Source organism: Sturnira hondurensis, unplaced genomic scaffold (assembly GCF_014824575.4).
Source record: "Sturnira hondurensis isolate 20B ecotype Veracruz unplaced genomic scaffold, ASM1482457v3 Scaffold0014854, whole genome shotgun sequence".
NCBI lineage: Eukaryota > Metazoa > Chordata > Mammalia > Chiroptera > Phyllostomidae > Sturnira > Sturnira hondurensis.
In genome coordinates this window covers 11,130,226-11,151,404 of record NW_028087485.1, presented here as the reverse complement: position 1 = coordinate 11,151,404, position 21,179 = coordinate 11,130,226, and the positions used below count along the sequence as shown (strand labels likewise).

The window sequence follows — 21,179 nt, the reverse complement described above, 5'->3', positions numbered from 1 at the left end:
AGAGGGATTGTGACCCAATGAAAGCCAAGGGCCTAAAGAGCAGATAATCGTAGGGTCAGATGACAAGATGATGGACTCTGGAAGTAAGTTTTTGTTTCTTGTCAACGTATACAGTAATGGAAGTAATAGAATAGGTGCCTCCACAATCTTGGAATACAGTTAGTAAATGTTGAAATTATTTTCTGTAATGTGTGTCTGTAAAAACAATCTCACTCAAGACATCCTTGGTTTAGAGCTACAGATTCAGTTGGGTACATTTTCTGGTAGCAGAAAAATTCTGCCTAAAATGAGATTAAACTACAAGGAAAGGTATAAACTCTAATGTAAAAGACATGACAGTTGGTGGAGCTCTAGGCAGGGTCTGTTTCCCCTTCTCAGGGTTCCCCTCGGTCCTCTGGGTGTGGCCATTTGGTCAGGTTGGTGGGGAGATGGCCACACAACCGCCAAGCTTAACGTCTCTATTTATCACCGTTCCTCGGGGACAGGAGAGAATGGACTATTGCAGGAGGAGATTCGAAGGCAAAATCAAATGCAACGGGAAGCATGATATTCCTTGATTTCAGTCTTGAAACTGAGTTACCTCCAAAGATATCCTATGAATAGTGAAGCTTAGTCACCATACGACGGTACCCTAGAGCAGGGGTGTCAGACTCATTTTCACCGGGGGCATCATTGGCCTCGAGGTTGCCTTCAAAGGGCCGAAATAATTTTCGGACTGTATACATGTAACTACTCCTTAACTGTTAAGGAGCTGAAATTACATTAGGCCTTTTGAAGGCAACCATGATGCTGATGTGGCCCTCGGTGAAAGTACGTTCAACCCCCCTACCTTAGAGGAAGGATGGGAGGAACCTACCATTGGTGGCTTCCTTTCTAGCAGCAAAACCAAGAAAGGTTCCCCGCCCCCGCCCCAGGAAGTTTCTATCACCCTAGTGTCCCCTGCTCCATGGTAACCTGCCCTCTGATTCCCCATCCTTCTTGGCTGGAATATAGACACAAATGTATATCCATACTGAAGGCAAGGTTGAGATGTTTACATAACAAAATTTTCATGAGAAGCTATAGGGAATTCCACCCTCAAAAGAAAACACTTTGAGATTAACCGATGTCTGAAAACTAGAAATTCTTGATTCAACTTGTAATAATGACTAGACAATGACAGAACAGTCTTTGGGGCATCGATATCCTGTCTCTTTCTTGTCTTCTCTAAGGAGAGAGATTCATGTAGGTACTTCTCTAAGGTCAGGTAGGTTTCCAAGCCTTTCAGAACCCACGTCTTGGTCTTGTGCCAGGAGCTGGCCACACTATGGGAAAGAGAGGCACTTTCTTTCAGAGCCAAAAGGCTGCAGGTGCATGAGTTAGAGGTCGTGAGATCGTGTGGGGTAGGAAGGACAAAAAGGCAGAGACAGAAGCCTGTGCATAGCCATTGTGTTTTATTGGATCTGGTGTATTTTTTTATTTTACAAAATATACAGAAGAGCCAAAAATGCAAAGCAGTCGACAGTGTTCTGGCGGGAAGGGGAGCTCTCTGGGGCCCTTCCCCCAGGTCCTGGCTAATGGAACAAGCAGGTATATTAAGGAGTGACAGCATGGCAGGGGTGCTGCTGATGATGCGGGACTTGGATCCTCTGGTTCCTGCCTTCTAGGTATGTTCAGGGCATCTCTGGGTAGATTGAATAGAGTAAGAGGAGACCCTAGGTGGGAATTGAGGAGGCTATTTGGGGGGCTGGATAAAGCCTGGGTACGTCAACGATTTTAATGAATGTCACTGGTTCAGATGCTATGCCAGCCCCCCTCCTTCCCTTTTCTTCTAGTGCACTCACTACATGGTCCCTGACTCACTCCATGCTGGTAGGCTGAGCCTTCAGGAGGTATCAGCCAGGACACCTCCCGCCCATACTCCCCTTCGGCCACCACTACCATACAAACAGGAAGGAGGGAGAGGAAAAAAGCCCGGGAAGAGGCAGACATCAGGACCCCAGGCTCTTCTGGGATACTGAGCACGGAGAATTTGTGGGGCATTTCCAAGGAAAAAAGGTCTTCTGAAGAGCCTAGAAGTTCCTATTTTTATAGCTTGGTGGCAGACCTGTGGAGCTCAGAGTGACGGCGTGGTATGACGTATCTCCCACCGACAATCCCTGGGCCCTTCTACTCTGTACTCCAGCTCCCTCCTAGGACCTAACCACTGGCTCAAGCCCAAAATTTCTGCCTTTACATTTTGTCCCCTCCTACAGAGCTCTCAAAGGCCCTGTTTCTGAAAGGGCAATCCGTTCCAAGGATGGAGAGGCTTCTCTGAGAAGGGAGTCTTATGGAAAATGTTTATGAGACTCGGGATGGGAAAAGCACCATAGCAGGAGAAATTCTGTCTAGTGTTGTGGTTTCTAGAGTGGGGTGGAGGGTGGAGAACCACTTCATTCCTAAAGCAGGGGCACCCTCAGCACTGAATGTCAGGCAGGAAGGGGGTGGGAGCTGTTGGGAGTTGGGAACACCTAGCAGGTGCACTCTGCCCACTCCCTGGCCCCTTGGGCTCCACTAAATCCAAGGCTCTTGGATCCCTACAGACCCTGGGCAGGGCTAGGATGAGGACAGACCTGGGGAGAGAAGGGTGCGGTCCCACTGGACTAGGGCTAGAGCGTGGTCAGTGGACATCTGCCCCCCCTGTTCTGGGGCGCTAGATGACATTGTCAAAGAGCTGCATGGACCTCATGATGTTCTCATCCTGTAGCCATGGTGTGAGAGAGAAAGAAAAAGAGCTTGTCAGAGATGAGGAGAGAGACAATGAGTTATAAATGTGGACAGTCAGAGACAGAGAGAGGCAACGAGGAAGGAGACACCCAGAGAGACCAGAGGTGAGGAATGCCAGGCCTCCCCCAGTTGTGAAGGAACAGGCTTGGGATGGGGCTGAGTTAAGATGATACTCTGCCCAAAGGAGCCTTCTCCTACATCATTGAATTAGACCCTGAGTCCAGACCAGGAAAATGTGGGGCGGGGACCTGTACCTTTTGACAAGACTCAATGAATTCTTCGATGGTCACCACGCCATCCTTGTTCCTGTCCATCTTCTGAGGTTTTCAGGAGGGATAACAGGAGAGATGGCAGGAAAGAGGTAGGTAGAATTCAGGTAAGTTCCCCACTGAGACCGCAGCTTCTTCCCTTCACTCCAAGACCCTCCAGCCTACCCCATCCCATGTACCTGGAAGAAGCTCTCCACATGTTCCCTCGGGGCCTCCTCCCGGAGCGCCGGGTATGTATACTTGCCCATCATGTCATAGATGGACTTCATGATATCAAGCATTTCCTGTTAGGCCAAAAAAGAAGAGGAGCCCTCCTCAGAGCCTATAGCCTCCAAGCCAGGAGGCCCGGGGCCAGCATCGCCCTTGCTGGTAATGCACATGTGAGTCTCATTTCCTCCCTGTGGGCTTCTCGAACACCCCTCCAGTCTTCAGTTGCCCTGCACACCTCCTTGGTGATGCAGCCGTCCTTGTTGAGGTCATACAGGTTGAAGGCCCAATTCAGTCTGTCATCTATGGTTCCTCGAAGGATCACTGACAAACCAGCCACAAAGTCCTGGGAAGGAGGCAGGGGGGGGAAATATGTCTTCAGATACCTTTCACTCAACCTCCTCTCTGGGTTTGGCCCTTGGATCCTGGCCCCGAAGCCCAGGCCTCCCTGGCCCATCTTCTCCAGCTCACCTCGAAGCTGACAGAGCCGTCGTGGTTGGTGTCAAAGGCGTTGAAGAGAAAAGTGGCATATGTGCTGGAGTCTGCAGAACAGTGGGCCAGGGAGCTTGGCTTCCAGACAGCAGAGGACTTCCAACCCCCGTGGAGCTCCCCAAACACCGCTTATCACTTGGCATTCCCAGGCCCCCCCTCACAACCCTCTCCCCAGCTCAACCTAGAGATGGAGAGTCAGCTGCTTCCTTCCAGGCCTTGGCCCCTCACCTCCTTGAGGAAAGAACTGAGAGTAAATCTGCTTGAAGTTCTCCTCATTGACAATTCCGCTGGGACATTCCTGGGCAGTGGGGAGACCAGACTGAGCACAGGGACAAAACCTCTTTCCACATCCCTCCCCCTTCCACGCCCAGAGACACCCAGAGAGGGACAAAATCTTCACGTCTCCAGATGGCTCACCATGGAGCTCTTCTGATGGGAGGCCAGACTTCATCCCAGTGCAAAAACAAACAAACAAACAAACAAACAAAAAACAGAAAAACCAAACCCACAAAACCTAACCTGACCATCTACAGGCTCCGCCCCTTCTCAAATAGGCCAGAACCTCCAGCTAGAAGTTCGGTTTATCGGTCTTCGGGAGTGTAGTGGGGTGGAGGGGTGGAAGGGGGAGAAGGGGATTCTCTCTCCCCGTCCCTTTCTGTCTCATACCCCAAAGCCAGGCCACCTTTCTGATTGGTCCAGGATAGGCCTCGCCCCCCCTGTCCCACCCCCCTCTGAGTTTGGCCTTCCTTTTTATACTCACGTTCTTGAAGCCCCGGTATAGGACCTGCAACTCTTTGCGAGTGAACTTGGTTTGCTCCTGCAGCTGCTCCAGACCCTCGGGCCGGTGACACACGGTGGACAGTTCAAACTCATCCTCCACGCTGTCTGTGGGGGTTGGGGGGACGGGGGAGGGGGGAGGCGCGCCTCAGGCCCAGCCCCATGACCCCTCTTCAAAATCACCGATCCATACATTCCCCCCTATCTCCGATACCAGAGAGCAGCCTGCCAGTTCTCTGGACATGAAAGCAAGGAGACAAGACTCTGGTCAACTTTAGTGTCTAAGAGCAGGCCTGGCCCAAGGCCAGGCCAGTCTCCAGAGCCAGGGATCCGACCGGGCGTTGGCCCCTGGGCCCCTGGGCCCTGGTAGGAAGAAAAGGACCCAACCCATGTTTATCCCGTAAGGGGTTGGAGTAGTGAAGACAGGTTTGAAAAGGGGCATCTGAGGATCAGAGCTTCTGGGCCTTCCCAGACCCATTCGGATCTGCCAGGTCCAGGTCTTGCCCCGCCCAGACTCCCCACCTTCCAGAGCCATGCTGGAGCCATGCCCCGCCCAGCTCCAGCCAAGCCCCATCTAGACCCCACCCTTGACCTCCACCTCCCATAAGCCTTAGCCAAGGCCCCACCCCCCCGCCCCTTCTTAGTCCCCAGAGCCCCCAACATCCAGTCCCCCAGGCAAATGCCCCCACCCCGTTCTCCCAAAGCCCCCCACCCCGGCCCCGCCCCCACCAGGAGAGTAAGTCACCTGGGTCCAGCGGGCGGGGTCTGTGGGGGCGTAGGGAGGCTGGGGCGGCTAATGCTGAAGGGAGCGCACTGTCACCGAGAAAGCCGAAAGCCCGGCCAACTGCAGACACACACCTTGGCTGTCCCTCCCACTCACTGCAGATCTCACAAACCTGCGTGTTACAATGCACACACCCCAGCCCCGCGCACAAAAGCACACATAACGAACGAGCACGGGCACACACGAAGTGGACCCCACGCACACCTGCATGCGGCACTCACGCCGGTTCTTTTTCCGAATCTACAATGACACTCTCAACTACAAAACGGGCCTTGATGGCTTGCAAGATGAAGTACGATCCTATGACATGGACAAGGCCCAACTGAGAAAAAAGGCCTAGAGACAAAGGGAGGTCACTCAACTGGGAACCAGGCTGCCACTAGAAAATCCAAGTATCCCAGCATCTGGTGGAAGGCGGGCTCCATCCACATGGGCGACATGCATTTCGACAACCATAACATGCCCAGGGATGGGGCAGGAGGCCAAAGTCGCAGACACTAACCCAGCTAAGCCACGCACAGGCGCACAGACCCGCACAGCCGCCTGGACCAGCCAGCAGCACGTTGGTCACAGCACTAGGCTTGGGCCTCAGCCTCGCCACCCTGGCCACATCCAACCACACAGGTCCCACCCATTTCGCACACTGGTGCTGCCCAAAGACACTAGGGCCCCGCACCCCAAACTGACCGTGTCCACACTGTGCCTCCTCTGAGGACGGTAGCTATACCTGCTCACTCTCACACTAGCCAGTGCCCACCCTACCAGGGGGAACACACTCACCGCATATGCGTGCACACACACACACACACTAAGGCCCGCTCCATTCACACTGTCCCACACGACGGGCCCAGCCCCAGGAAGTACAGGAGCGGCACTTGCTTTCACTGACTGAGGGCAGGGCTTGGGGCCCGCAGCAAGGCAGCAGCTTGAGGAACCGCTGCTTCAGCGCTTTTTTAGTGGGCCCTGGAGGGTGGCCTGGGAAGAGAGAAGACCCCGGGAAGGCACATTAACCCCCACTGCCCTTCCATTCCCTGTCCCTTTCCCACCATCACAAATTAACCCCGGCTGGGGGCAGGGTGTTGGGGGAGGGTTGAAGGGGAATGGCAAAGGTAGCTGGGAGCGGGTTCAGGGAGCCCAGTGGGTTTCAGAGGCATGGAAAACCCACGGAGGCAGCTAGGGCACCATGCATAATGGGACCCAGCTGGAGAGGACGAGGCTGCTCTGGGCAGGTGGCACTGGCTTCAGTGTCTGCTGACCCTGTGCCCTCGCCTCCAGCGTTATGGCTGGACCTCTGATGGTGATGTCCGACCCAAGGACTGCCTGGGTAGGAACACCTCTCTCTCTCACACACACACAGACACACGTGTAAACCGACACACAGAATGGTAAGCCACAGAGTGATGAATGCCATGCAGTGACAGCTTGATACCCAGTCACTCACACCCCATGGCCTAATTAACAGGCTTCAATACATGCGTGAGCACACACTCTCTGACCTAAAACTCCTTAAAGCAAACACACAACTGTGGCCTGGGAACAACATGACACACAAGAGGAACTGCACAGGCCATCCTACACACACGGTGTGATCGAACCACAGGAAAACACATGATGAGCCTGGGGACATCATGACACAACATGTCAATGCCACTCAAGGACCTTATAATATTGTGACACACACCACAGTCCCTAGGACAAGTGCCCATCATCACACTGTGACCTACGTGCCCGTGCACCCAGACACTGAGGCTGCAGCTCACCGCAGAAGCCCCATCTATCCAGAGAACGCCCACCTTTCTTTCCCAAGGAAGGTACCCATATCGTCCTGCCAGTGGAACAGGGCTCCCCAGCAGCTAACTCATCCACCCTAAAAAAGTCCCTTCCCAGTCTTTTCCAGTATGGCCTACTCTTTGAAGGTGAAATGACATTGAACTTTGAGGCAATAACAGACCTTAAGATGAGTAATTTAGTGTAAGGTGGGGCTAGCTGAGCCCCTCCGATCACACTTCCTCTCCTTTCCCCTTGTTCGCACACATGTCCTGCAGCTCTCATTGCACTTAGGGAGCCCCCCCATGTTCATGGCTGTCTGTCTCCTGGCTGCACCCACCTCCAGACTCTGGGGCCAGAGTCCGCAGACACTGAGGCTGGCCTCAGTCCCTTTCTGGAAGGGCCCAGCATTCTCTCTGGTTGTAGGTTACTCAGGCGTCTCCACTCCCACACAGGCCCTGCCCTCCCAATGCAGTCTCCACCCTCAGGATAAGGCCCTGCTCCAGGGAGGTAACAGCTGGAAGTCATCGCCTTCTCCCCCTCCAACTGGTGCTCTCTCCCTCCTCCACAGCAGGAGCTCTGGAGAGGTGGGAGGGAGGCAGTGGGCTGGGTGGGGGATCGATGGCGGCCTGGCCCCTGGCCCAGGGCTCCATTAGCCCAGACTTTGGTTTCCCGAAGCTGAAGCCGTATTGCACCTGGGGCCTCTGGTGCTACACAGAGCTGCCACCAGACTGGGGGGCGGCTCCCTGCTTCTTCCAACCTCCTCTCCACACGTTCTCCTTACCTGCTCCCAAGACTCAATCTCCTCTAGGCTCCTCTAAAGATAGAAAGAGAAAGGGGCTGCCTTCAGCCTATGGGACGCTGCTGGATTTCTTGGATGACCCCACTTCCCACCAAATAGTCTAAAGGAGAGGGCAAGTTAGAGCTCAACTCACCTCATCCGATCACGGTTGGATGAGCCCTGGCTGGTGTGGTTCAGTGGATTCCAGTTCAATTCCCAGTCAGGGCACATGCCAGGGTTGTGGGCCAGGTCCCCAGGTGGGGACAACCCATATATGTTTCTCTCCTTCTCCTTCTCCCTCCTTTCCCCTCTCCCTTAAAAAAAAGATTGTAGGAACCCTAGTTCATCTAGGACCAATCCCTGCTCCCCACCCCATCCCAACAAGTGCAGCAGAGGACCGAGGGTGAGCCAGGCGTCTTCTACTCCCACTCAACACTAGAGCAATCCACAGACCTGCGTCTTGTCCTACCTCCTTTCACCTCTTTAGTCATTCCCTGCCGTCCCGCTGCCGCGGCTCTTGTCTGTTTACCTTCCCTGGTGGAACTGGGCGACAGCTACACTATGGAGCTGCACGGTTCTGGGTGTAAAGCTGAAGGAGAAGCCAAAACTCTCTGGGGGGGGCAGAGCATCTTCCCCTCTCCACCTCCGATATCACTCTCCCCACTTGAGTGGAGAACTGATTTCCCACTCCCAGAGTCCAGGCCCTGGTGACCGTTCTGCCCTTGGATCCCGAGAGGCAGCGGGCACCCGGGAAGCAGGGTCCCTGATCTGACCTGCCCCTCCCTCCTGCCAGAGTGGGTCTATAAATGTCTCCTTCACAGTGTTCTCACTCCTGTCCCTCCAGAACCCACTGCCCTCCTAAGTCTTGGGTACAGAGCTGGTGATGCTCAGGGAGCTCCGGGAACAGCCACGTACACAAAGCAACACCCGTGGGGCAGCCACACACATGCTGTCCCCTCAGGCACAGTCACATCCACCATCTGACAAAGCCACATATCCTGTCACTGTGACACATTAAATTACATTCCTGTCACATACACAGGCTCACACAGTCACACGCTTTGCCCTTTCTCATCACACACATGCACACACAATCACACCCCCTGCATCTTTCATGTCCAGAGACCACATGCACTCTGTAACCACACCTGCAGGGATGAGGTATGAGAATCCCATACATCTTCCCAGCCACTGTGGGCCCCTGGCCCCAAAGGGACCCCCTAGAAGTCTATCTCAGGATCCCCAGAACCTCCCTCCTCTACTCCAGACACCCCTGCCTATTTCCCGACCTCTGCTCATGTTCTCCAGACTCCCCTCATCTCCACACCCCAGTCCTCCCACACTGCGCCCCTAATCGCTTCCCCAAACACCCTGTCCCCTGGTCCTCTATCTCCACCTCCATCAGACACCTAGTCCCCCAGATGTCTTCCTCACTTCCCCCAGATGCTCCACCCCAACATCCCCCCTACCTCTCCCAGATGCCCTGTTCCCCAAGTACCCCCCCTCCTGGAAATACCCCATCCCATCACTAATCTGCTCATCCCTGCTCCCAGTCAGAAGTGAGAGTAGCCCCTCCCCAAGGCTGGTGGCGGCTGTCCCTCCAGCCAGCAGCCCAGACCTGCCCAGACACCTGGGTTACCTTCCAAGGAGACAGGCTCAAAGAGCCCAAACTGCTCCAGGACCTTGACAAACAGAGCGAGGACCACAAGCACTGCGACCATCTCCAGCCCTTCCAGGTTCATGGCGGGCCCGGGGCATGGCCCCCACCGCTGAGACTCACACAGGCCCGCCTGGTCCTCAGGCTCCCCAGCGTGAGTAGGACCGCCCGCAGCCTCCCTCCCCTTCTCCCTCCCTGGATCTCCTCCCTCTCCCCACTTCTCTCACCCCGCCCCTGCCCCACTCACCTCCCAGCCACAACCTCCCAGCCACAGTCTCTTCCTCTTCACAGGCCACCTCAGCCTCGGGTCTGGCACCTTCTTGGGAGCTTTTGGTGTGAAGGATTTGGGCCAGGCCAGTCCAAGGAGAGAGGCAGTGACCTGCCTCTGTCCCTGAGGACGCTTCCCCCAGACACCCTGTGGCTACTCTGTGCCCAAGGCAGAGGGAGGGGCCGTGCTTAGGGAGAAGGCAGGGAAGGGCCGTGTGTGTGAGAAGTGATGAGCTGCACACACATAAGTGATAGATGCAGGGGTCCGAATATCTCAGGGGAGTCTGGGTGTTTTCTTGCATGTATATTCCTGGGTTTGTCTGTATGGAGAATGTGTGCCTATGTGTTTGCACATGACTATGCACCTGTCTATTGGTGTGTGTTTGTGTTTAGGGGATGTGACCAGGGTGTCTATGGCATGTGTGTGAGAGTGCATTGGAATATTTCTGAGTGTGTATGGGGTGTGAGGAGTCCATGTTTCAGGAGGATTGTGGGATGTGGGTCTGCAGACCAGGAGATGATACAATGTGCCCTATAATTAGGTGCACGGGTCCATGGTGGTTGTGTAATTGTATCTGCATGGAACTGGATGAGAATATAATAGAGGAGAAGGCAGTGACCTCTCCCGTCGGGAGGACACCATCAACATCGATTGTGGTTGCCATAGAAACTATGAGGGGGGGGAAGCACCCTCTTCCCACAGGCCACAGGCAGGGAAACTGAGGCCCGGGGAGGGAGAATTAGGTCCAATAGCCTAAGCAGGAAAAACGCTACTTAGCCCTGGCACAGCTCCATGGGGAGGAGACTTATTTTGGCTGCCTTTGTGACCAAGAGACTCCAGCACCTTGGGAGAGGAGGAGGGACTGTGCTCTGCCCTTCCCCTTGGCTGGGGCCTCACCCAGGAGCTGCCAAAGCCCTGCCCGCTCCTAGGGAACCATTACTGAGCGGATGGAGAGGCCCAGGGTGGAAGGGAAATCTGAACCCTCCGAGGGCGCCACCCCCCACCCCCACCTCCTGGAACATTCCTGGAGGCCCTCCTCCACCCAGCTCCTTCCTGGTAAGTGGTGCTGCTGAGTGGCAGGGGTGGACAGAGGCCTGCAGAGCCAGTGGGCCTGGAGACCAGAGCTGCCGAGCTACTGTGCTGCTGACCAAGTGACCGAGCACTCAGTATGTATGAGATAGAGTACTTTGTGCTTAACACATTATTATGTTGAATTTTCACAGTAAACCTGGGAAAACGGTACTGTTATCCCCACTTACAGATGGTGAAGCCAAGGCAAAAGGAGGTCACATCAGTAAGTATCGGAGCCTCGATTTTAAACCAGTCTGACTGTGAGCCCACTTCGCTCTAAACCACCGCACCACAGTGGCTCCCATCTTAGCTTGCCCATCCAGGAGGCTCAGTTTAGGGGGATGGACCCCGGAGGAAGCCCTCCTTCCTGGTCCAGCTCTGGGGTGAGTGTCTGAGCCCCACTTGTGGGGTTGGGGTTGGGTGGCCGCTGCTTCATCTGAGATTCACTGGTCTGTATTTCTACAGACCACCACTGGGCTTAGGCATCCGTTTCATACCTATCTTACCCCTTTATTTCCCCCACCCGACAGCCCTGGAAGGGGCTTGAAGGAGGACTGCAAAGGAAGGCTGGGAAGGAGGGCAGCCTCAGGCAGGCTCGACCCTCTGCTTCCCCTCCTCCGCTCCCCCAAGAAGAGGTCAGCTCAGGGACTGCTTCTGGATTCCCCACTTCAGAGATTACAGACTAACAAGTGAAACAAGCAAATTGTTCCTGCCACAGCCAATGTTTAACACCTTTCTCCTTTCCCTCATCAGCAGGTCCCCGCTCCTTATTTTTTTTTTTAGCCAGTTTAGCCTCCTCAATGTCCAGCTATGTCTGTGCCTCTGCTCTTGCTGGTCCCTCTGCCTGGAGTGCCCCCCTCCTCTGCTTTCCTTCTATACTACAGCTTTTGTCTACCCTTTGGAGGCACCTCAAATCCCCATCCCTTCAGAGCCTCCAGCCCCCAGCGGGCTCTAGGTGCCTGAATTTCTTCTGAAATCAATGTCAGGCCCTCAATACTCAACACCTACTTCTGTAATATAACTGATGGGAATGACAAAATGAGGCAGCTTAGCATGCTAGGTAAGGACACGGACCTGTGTGCTGGATTCCCTGGGTTCCCTGGGTTCAAGTATTAGCTTTGCCTCTTAATTTTAAGTTGCAATTAAATTGGCACATTCTTAACCTCTGGGTGCCTGAGTTGTTCATCTCATATGGGTGCTGGGAGGAGCAAATGAATCTGCTTGGGAAGCTGACAGAATAACTCCTCACCCAGAGTAAAGGCTAAAATGTGACTGAAAGGGCAAAGCCAGCCCCATTTGCTACGGTGGCCCCACTTGCCTAGCAGGCCTGTGACCTTGTCAAACATGACGCCATTTTACCCTTCTGAGCTTGTTCCCAGGCCTGGAAATTACTGGAAGCAAGAACAGAACTAACTGGCTCCCTACAGCCACAGGCAGAAGACAACATTGGAACACACTGCAGCCTCAAGTTACAGCGCCCCAACAGCCCAGGGGCCAAATGGCAACCCCACCTATTTGTTTTTTGGGGGTTTTTTTAGATTTTATTTATTTTTAGAGAGAGGGGAAAGGAAGGAGAAAGGGAAAGAAACATCCATGTGTGGTTGCCTCTCATGTGCCCCTTACTGGGGACCTGGCCTGCAACCCAGGCATGCGGCCTGACTGGGAATCGAACTGGTGACCCTTTGGTTTACAGGGGGCAATCAATCCACTGAGCTACACCAGCCAGGGCCCCCACCCCTTTTTTAATCCAATTATAATCCAATAAAAGCTCGAAGCCCCCACCCCTCGAGGCTGGTTTATTTCTCCACATCATCCCCCTCTCCTTTCTTGGAGAGTGAATAAAAACTTTATTCTCTACACTTCCTTCTCTTTGTGAACTCTTTCAGAGCCCGCATCACTGACAGTGACCATTATTAATAACATGCCACACCCTTCTGACATTTCCGGAGCACTGAACAATTCTCAGACATCTCCAGACACTGCTCTGTCAGTGGCTTCCCATGATGACCCCACAAGGTAGGCAGAGTGACTCATGTTGTGTCCATTTTACTGATGAAATAAACAAGGACCAGAGAGGCAAGGGACTTGCTCATAGTTAAATGATGCAGATTTGAACCCAGATATTTCTGGATCAATCCTGCTTCTTCAACTAGATTCCAAGTTCCTAGAGGGCCAGGCTGTTAAAAAACTGGACGTGTACGTGTACGGATTGAACGCCAGGCTCTGTGCTGGTGCCTGTGGAACAAAGGTGAACCAAACAGGGCTTGGCTCCCACTGGGCAGGGAGTTCTCCCGCTGAGGGAGCTACAAGCCATCTATTCATCCAAAAAGCACTTGCTGCTTGCCTACCACTTGGTAGGAACTGTTTGTTCCTAGGCAAGGCATAACACGAGCTGTGGTAAAAACTATCTACGTGGGAGGCCTTTCTAAGTTGGAGAGAGTATTTTTCGAACTGACTCTTAAAGGATGGCTAAAATGTCACCAGGCTACCTTAATAAAGGGGTCAACATTTATTGAGCGTATTTTGTGTCCTGAATACTTTACATACATTACCTCACCTAGTCCTCATAATAAACCAGATAGGTAGGGCCTATTATTCCAGTGTTTACAGCTGATACGGTCAGAGGGAGTAGTAATACACCTGTTCTGCCAATGAAGAAACTGAGGCTCAGAGAAGTGATTTTCCCAAGAATGCACAGATGCTAAAGGATGGATCAAAACTTGGACCAGAACCAATAATCTGCCAACTCCTTCAAGCTGTCTCTCCTATGGATGTGGGTGTGTCAAGAAGTCCTGCTGGTGTCCTGGCTGGCATGGCTCAGTGGATTGAGTGCCAGCCTGCGAACCAAGAGGTTACCGGTTCGATTCCATCAGGGCACATGCTTGGGTTGTGGGCCAGGTCCCCAGCTGGGGGCATGCAAGAGGCAACTGATTGATGTTTCTTGTGCACACTGATGTTTCTCTTCCTCTCTTTCTCTCTCCCTTCCCCTCTGTCTGAAAATAAACAAATAAAACCTTAAAAAAGAAAAAGAAGAACAAATCCTGGAGGTGACTGTGGCTTAGCCACCCAGGGGAGCTACAAATGATAAGACCAAAAGGATCAGATTCCATGGAGCCTTGAATGCCAACCTCTCCCATTGAAAGAGGCAGCACAGTAGCATCTCCCTGATTTCAGATGCTGATTCACAGATGGACAGATTGACGACCTTGCAGCCAGTTGCCCTGTCCCTGACCCTACACTTCCTTCTCTCTCTCCTCTCAACCTTCAGAGACCTTGACCCAGCCACACAGGGACTCAACATCCTAAATCACCAGGCTGCTAGTGGGAGGGTCTGTCAGAAGTAAAAGAGGAAGTTGTTTTTCAAGTTCTCCCTTCTTCCCACTCAGCAACCTCTCAAGTCTTGGGGCGCTGGGAGAAACTTGCCCGGATCTGTCCTCCCAAGTATTCCCGTGCCACTTAGCTCTTTACTCAAAGGAGTGAAGTCTTAATGGAAACACCCCAGGCAGAGTGAGGGCTCAAGGGAAAATTTCCTTTTTTTTTTTTTAGATTTTATTTCTCTTGAGAGAAAGGGAAGGGGAGGAGAGAAACAACAATTAGCTCAAACCCAGGTTGTGCTCTTGGGAACTGTGGAACTGGCCTGCAACCCAGGCATGTACCCTGTGACTGGGAATCGAACCGGCAACCTTTGGGTTCACAGGCTGGTGCTCAACCCACTGTGCCACACCAGCCAGGGCAGGGGAAAACTTTCTTGAAGCATTAGGTGGGCCCTCCCTGGGTCTCTCAAATATGACCAGAGATATTCCTATCATTTAGTCATTCAAACCTTATGGGGGGGCCCACCCACCCTATGTAACTGTCCCACTTTTCCATCTATCCTTGTTCCCTGAGTGAAGATCCCAGCCAGTGAAGACCCCAAAGCCCTTCTCTCAGTCCCTTGGCCTTACTGTACCCCAGCCAGGACAGAAGACACAGCAGCCCCCAGCTGTATCAGGTGATTAATGAACTCCCTGGGCCTTTGGGCTATTTTGGGGCTTGGAAGTCATGCTTGCTATGATTGAGAGCTGGCCCCGCCTGGCTCTGGCCATCTGTCACTGGAGACAGGCCCAAGCAGTGGGCTTGGGGGACGCATGCTCCCCAAGCAACTTCTAAGTATGACTCTGTCTCAGCCTCATCTCCCCTCCTGGAGAGGCCTGTCTCTACTCCAGGAGCTCAAGTGGAGTGGATCCCATGGAGAGAGCCAGAGAACTACAGCTCCCAGAATGCCAGGGGCTAGGCTGTTTTGGTCTCCCCAGGCCAGGTGGGGAGGCAATGCTGGGTTCTGTGGTCCTGCCCAGGCAGCCCAAAGGAAACCCAAGTGGAGGCACACACAAATCTCAGCAGTGCTATGATACGGCACCCATAACCCCCATATAAATTCCACAAATCCCACACAAAACTACAGTCTTGTGAAGGCTACACAACTAACTTAGTGTGAGTCAGGAACCCCCAACTCAACTCTAAAGCACAAAACTCTAGGTACATGCAGCTTCACTATCACTGAATCCCAGGGATATGCAAAGCTAGGGATACACAGCCCCAGCGTTTGCAACCCCAGTGACGCATGCACAGCCCCCTTAGGACAGACTCCTAGAGGCAGACAAATCGGTGACATACACTCCTCATGCCACCTAAGTCTATCCATCCCATCATGCATGAGCTCACTAGCTGAGTGCATGTTGGTCCAGTCCTACCTCTCCAGTCTTCTTAAGTCCCCATTAAACTGAACAACTCAATCAAGAGCTGTGACTTTCTCCTACTCCCCTGCAAGCTCCCTCCTTTTATCCCTGTGAGGCACTTTGCCTCTTACACCCACTACCAGAGGCCCCCTCCCTGCCCTCAGTGAGAAGCCCTGCACCTCCTCCACCGTTGTGGGGGACCATGATGCCCCCTCTCTTTTTCTCCTTGACGACCCCTTACCTCCTCCACCTTCTCTGTACGGAATCCTGTCCCGAGCTCCACTTCTATCAGGGGTATTTCCCTTTAAACCTTTTCTTTGAGAGATTCTGCTCCCTCAGTCTTTGAGGGGCCCTTTCCCTTCCCTCCTTTGTAAGTCTCCTATCCCACTTCGCTCATTTTTTGAGGGGTCCATCCCCTTCCTCCCTTCCTCATACCTGGCGACAACGACCCAGTCACCAGCTGGTAGAGGGATCTCGCTGCCTGCCCCAATGGGCTCCGGCACCTGCGGGGGCAACGGTTCATGGTTCCGCTGGGAGCACAGTGGCCAAGCTCCGCCCCCAAGTCCCCGGGTGGTCGGGTCTCTGCTGCACCCGAGTGGGCCCTGCGAGGGCTGCGCCGGAGGGCGGGGCCTGCAAGACCAGGACCTCAGACAGCAGAGCCCTGACCTGCTCCAGGTCTTCTCTGGGCTGCACTCGCCCCCGCCCCAGCATCTACAGCACCGGACCCCAAAGTTCCTAGACTGAGGCTGACGAGGGGGGCGCGGCACAGACTTTCTCCATAGTCTTCTTTGGGAATATTTTCCGGCTTTCTGGTGGGGAAGGGAGGCACGGGTTTTTTTCCACGGGTTTTGAAAAAGGAGTTGCGGGCGGGGTGGGGGGGGGAGAGTTAACCTTATCTTTTATTGCCCTTCTTCAGACATTCCTTCTTTTCCTGTCACACCCCTCCTCTTCCCATTTTGGCAGAAATAAGGAGGGGTAAGAGGACACAGTTGTCATGGCAACTTCCCACACTTCCATAATTCCTGGACCAATGGGAGAGAGAGCAGCAGGGAGGAGGAGGAACTGACCAGTGTATTGGGGTGACAAAGCAGGGCCTCAGGGATGTGAGCCCACTGGTCTGTCTCCTGGCTCCCAATCCCTTTCTCATAGCTGTTCCTGTTTTGTGTCCCCTGAATCTGTCCCGCAGATTAACAGACTTTCGCCGTCATGTGCTGACTGCCAGCCAAATACATCAGAAGCCCCGCTCTCCTCTGTCCCCACCTTGACCCCTTTCCCGGATTCATCCCCATCTGGCTTTACCCAAAGTAAACCTCTTCAAGGATGCACTAATGTCTTCACACTCTGGGACAGCCCACAGAAGGGGCACAGTTCCACTCCTCCGACTGGGATCTCCCCCCCCCAACCTTTTTTTGCTAAAATAGCTCGCATATATGAAGTGAGACTCACTTCGGAACTCCATGCAAATCTTGCCCCTTGATTTGGTGACCCCTCTTCTGATTCAGCTCCGCAAGCTGACTATGACCACACGGGGGCGCCCCAGTCCGGGGAACGATATTTATGGCCAGAAAGACTCCGACTCCGGAGATACCAGGTCCAGGGACCAGAGCTCAGGCCTTGGCCAGCCTGGTCCCAATTCTCTCCCCATCTTCTCCAGTCCTATCTTTTCTTCCAGCTGGGAAAGGCCTGCCGCAGACTTTTCCCACCTTGCTGCACTGCCTAGTGGCCCTGCCGGGCAGGTAAGACTAGAGGGGTTAGATGCGGGTCAGGGTGACTCTTGGACTTTCTCCTCCCCTAAAAGTCGTTTCCGTCTGCACAGGGACGATACTTTGGGAACTTAGATGGCCCCGTTGCACCTCCTGCCAGCGCGTTCTTCAGCACCGCGGACAACGACTCCCTCTCTGGCTTCTTTAGGATCAGGCGTGTCTCCAAGCACACAGAGCTTTAATTCAGGGTGTGTCCCACCCCCATTTGGGACTGCTGTAAGATAACCCTCCTTCAGATAGGCTCCTGGGAGTCCTATTTCTTCTTTCCAAGTCCAGTGTAGAGCTATCTACAGAACAAACACTTATGACATGAAACATGATTGCCAACATTTGACCTTTCTATTTCCCTTGGTAGGTAGGCAGGCAGGAAGTAGCATTCCCCATTTTACAGAAAAAAAGTGAGGCCCAAAGACAGCAAAAGTCGTACATAGCTAGTACTTACACTTCCATCCCTGCACCTTCTAATACAAGTGCTTCCTCACCTTCACCCAATCAATCTCTGATTCAAACAGCCACGTGGAGGGGCGATGATTCCCTTAAAGGGGAGAATCAATTAAAGCGGGAGGCAAACACTGACTAATGTGGTGCTAATGAGGGCCCTGGGGCCCTTACCACTCTCAAGGATCCAGAGATGGTGAGAACAGTTCAAAGCAGAGCCAGACAGCTGGAACTTCAGATTCCATCCAGGTCTCAGGCACATTTAGGACACATCTGGGGCCTGCCCAAGAGGAAGGGCTTCCCTTTCTGGGAATCGTGGCACAGGGATGAGGACCTCCGCAGGGTCAGTGAGTCAGGGAGACACTTTCCGAAGGCATTCCATTCTAGCTCTATACCCATCCCCAAGTCTTAACCTCACTCCCCTAGGCACAGACAAGGATCATGGCCTCCTTCCACCTCCCAGCTGGTGCAGACACAGGGGAGAGTCTACCCCTTCCCAGTCTCTGTTGCAGTTCTTGGGCAGGCTGCACAATAAAAGACAGAAACACACATATGTGGAAATGTACACAGGTGTCACCCACACACACACATGGATCTGCCTACCAAACCTAGCTACATGCACGGGCTCAGAGCACTGGTCTCACAGCTCCCCCAGTGTGGGAGAGCGGATATCTGGGCAGCAGAGGAGTTTGGGGGACAGTTACAAGGGGAGGCCACATGGCACCTTCCAAGCCTAAAGCTTCTATCTCTGGGTCTGGAGAAGAGGCAAGAGGATGTGTTTTCCTTTGGGTTTGGGTGAAGTTCGGGTACGGCTGTTGGGTGTTGAAGGAGCTTCTGTGGTAAGAATGATCTCTAAGTACTTTATGGGGGAAGGGCCTGACCCAGCATTAACCAAAGCTCCCAGGTAGGAGCCAGGTGCTGCTCCCAGGAGCCAGGCCCCGCAGCCGGACATTTAAGTCCCTGCTTGGGTCCACCTAGGCTATTTGTAGAAAACATGGGGAAAGATCTTCTGCACCAGGAAGCCAGAGAGACAGCTAGCTTAGGACACATCACCGACACTCACAGAGTCCCACTGAACACACCACATGAAAGTACACAATCAGTGTCAAAACACCAACATAACCAGCATAGTCTCACAATCACAAAACACAATGCAACCCACCTCCACAAACACTAGCCCCAGGAGTTCACAAAGTCTTACAAAGAGACATACCACCAAAAAGTGAAGCCCTGACCCACTCCTGCAGCCACATACCACTTCACACCGCAGCACACACTCAAAGCACAGAGTTGCACATAGAACAGAAACATATGGTCAAACAACTTCATTGGTACAACCAGGGCACTACACAACCTGCTCCATCTGACAAGATCATACGACTGCACAGCCACATACAATCGCACTCACTCTGGCCGTCACCAAGCCCAGGGCACATGGCAACCAGCTGTGGGAGGCTCGCACACATGTATACACAGACACACAAAGAATGACAGGCGCTCGCTCACGTATCACCTCCCACCACAAACCTCCCTGCCTTGTGTCACACGGGCCCACACCTGCTGCCTCTCCCCACCTGCCCACCTGCTCTCCCCACCCTGTTACCCCACCTTGGGACCCAAGGCTTTAAACCCCAGTGTCCTGAGGCCCAGAATAGCCAGAAAGTGTCTGGGAACGGGACAGAATGTGGGTAAGGGCTTGGCGGGGGGCAGAGGCATGAGGGTCTGGGGGGAATGGAATCTACCCTCCCTCCAGCAACCCCCATCTACCGACTCACCGGTGAGCTGGTCATAGGATCCGTCCAGGTCTCGGGAATCGGACAAACTCTCTTTTCGACCCTGGCCCCGCATGGCCCCCGGCGACCCCCTCCCGTCCCGCATGGGCCTTGGGAGGGGGCGCCGGGTGGTCAGGATAGGGCGCTCACACGGCGCCCCCTGGCGGCGTAGCACACGGAGGGGCTGGGGGCCAGGAGAGTCCCGACTGGGGTGGAGAGTCTGGAGACCCGGAGGGGTCTAAGGCCCACCCAGGGGTGCTGGGGCAGGGGCAGAAGGGAGCCTTGGGCAGTAGGTGAGCACAGAGCCTGAGGCAGCGCGGAGCTGAGCAGAGCCAGAGCCGAGCCGCCTCTCTCCTCCCGCCCCCTCCCCGCGGCTGTCATCGCTGCCTCTCCCCCTTTGGCGCTGCCGGGATTGGCTCCCCCTACCCCCGCCCCCTCCTCTTTGCAGCTCGGGGGAGGCACCCGGTGAAAGGGTGAGCTGGGAAGTGTGGGGATGAAGACAGGCTCTCCAGCAACACTATCCCCTAAACCTGAAGCCACGGGCCTTGGGGGTGGAGGAGAAAGCAGGGCCAAAAAGGCCCCACTGTGAGGAAACCCCGCCCCCAATTCGCAAGCACTCTTTCCCCACAGCCAGCACCGGTCAGGGGAAGTCTCCGTCGGGGTCTCCGGTCAGTCAGTCTCTCTGCAGCCCCAATTTTTCTGTTGTTCTCTGTTGTGGGTCTCTGTGCCCTCCACCACCAGTGCCCACCCTGCTTGAAGGGGCCTAGAGATGCAGAGGAGGGGTCAACTTGGCCTCTAATGCAGGCTTAGCTCAGGCCAGTGGACTGTAATTCTCTCCTCTGAGAAATACCCCAACCCTGACCCACCCCAGGACCCTGTCTCGGACACTATTCACTCATTCTCAGGGGGTCTTCTTTCCTGACCTGATGACCGCCCCACCCCCCACATTGGCCAACCGGGCAGAAAGGGGAAAGAAAGTTTCCCAAACATCAGTTTCTCAAGACTTTCTTGCTCTTTGTTTCTTTCAATTTTCCTGGCCTCCTCTCTGTCACCTGCTCTGACCTAGATTCCTTCTGTTTTCCTTAAGAGTTGCGGAGACGTGGTGGGGGGGACTGACGGTTTGGGGATCCAGGCGAGGATCCACAGTGGGGACTGTATGCTCCTGTTATGAGTCTCATTCCCTTAAATTAGCTCCTTTTCTGAAGCCAGAGGCTAGCATGGTGCTGGCTACCCCCCGCTCCAGCAACAGCTTCATGCTGAATGGCTGTGCCTCCTCATCTGACCTTCCCCAGGATGCTGCCTGGGCTCCTAGCCCAGGCCCCCCAGTGAGGGGGGTGGTGCCAGAGAGCCCCAGAGGGGACAGAGGCCGGGCAGTGTCTGGGGGGTCTGGGGGGTGCGGCGGCAGTGTTCCAGGAACTCCTCTGTGCCTCGTGGCTGCTTTGGAGGAGTGACCTGTTGAGACGGAAAGTTTCAGCTAAAATGACCCCAACACATTGAACTTCAACTGAATTTAATTTCCAAGTATTTGACTCAGTTAGCTGGGCCTGAATTATGGTGGGAGGTTGGGCATAAGAAGGGGACAGCCAGAGGGCTGTCTTTGGGAGCAGTGTCCTGCTCCTAGCTCTCCCCTGACTCTGCAGGGTCCTGCACAGACCTGACACAGATGGGGGGGC

At 54.1% G+C, this 21,179-nt stretch overlaps 1 protein-coding gene across 9 annotated transcripts; it reads right to left on the bottom strand.

Moving 5' to 3' along the window:
- Positions 1-224: 224 nt before the first annotated feature.
- Positions 225-19,879, bottom strand: KCNIP2 (potassium voltage-gated channel interacting protein 2). 9 transcript variants are annotated; one of them, XM_037064096.1, is made up of 10 exons: positions 19,510-19,878; positions 6,154-6,249; positions 5,236-5,334; positions 4,474-4,598; positions 3,942-4,011; positions 3,693-3,763; positions 3,460-3,567; positions 3,194-3,298; positions 3,000-3,062; positions 1,417-2,719 (listed from the first exon to the last, which is right to left on the bottom strand). In XM_037064096.1, exons 1-10 carry the CDS (start codon positions 19,610-19,612, stop codon positions 2,672-2,674), a joined length of 888 nt encoding a protein of 295 aa, XP_036919991.1. In that variant the 5' UTR covers positions 19,613-19,878; the 3' UTR covers positions 1,417-2,671. The 9 variants fall into 9 exon arrangements, with proteins under 9 accessions (XP_036919982.1, XP_036919985.1, XP_036919986.1 ...); XM_037064087.1 differs by lacking the exons at positions 1,417-2,719; positions 5,236-5,334 and adding an exon at positions 225-593 and having other exon boundaries at positions 19,510-19,879; XM_037064089.1 differs by lacking the exon at positions 5,236-5,334 and having other exon boundaries at positions 1,417-1,694; positions 19,510-19,877.
- Between the last annotated feature and the right edge of the window lie 1,300 nt (positions 19,880-21,179).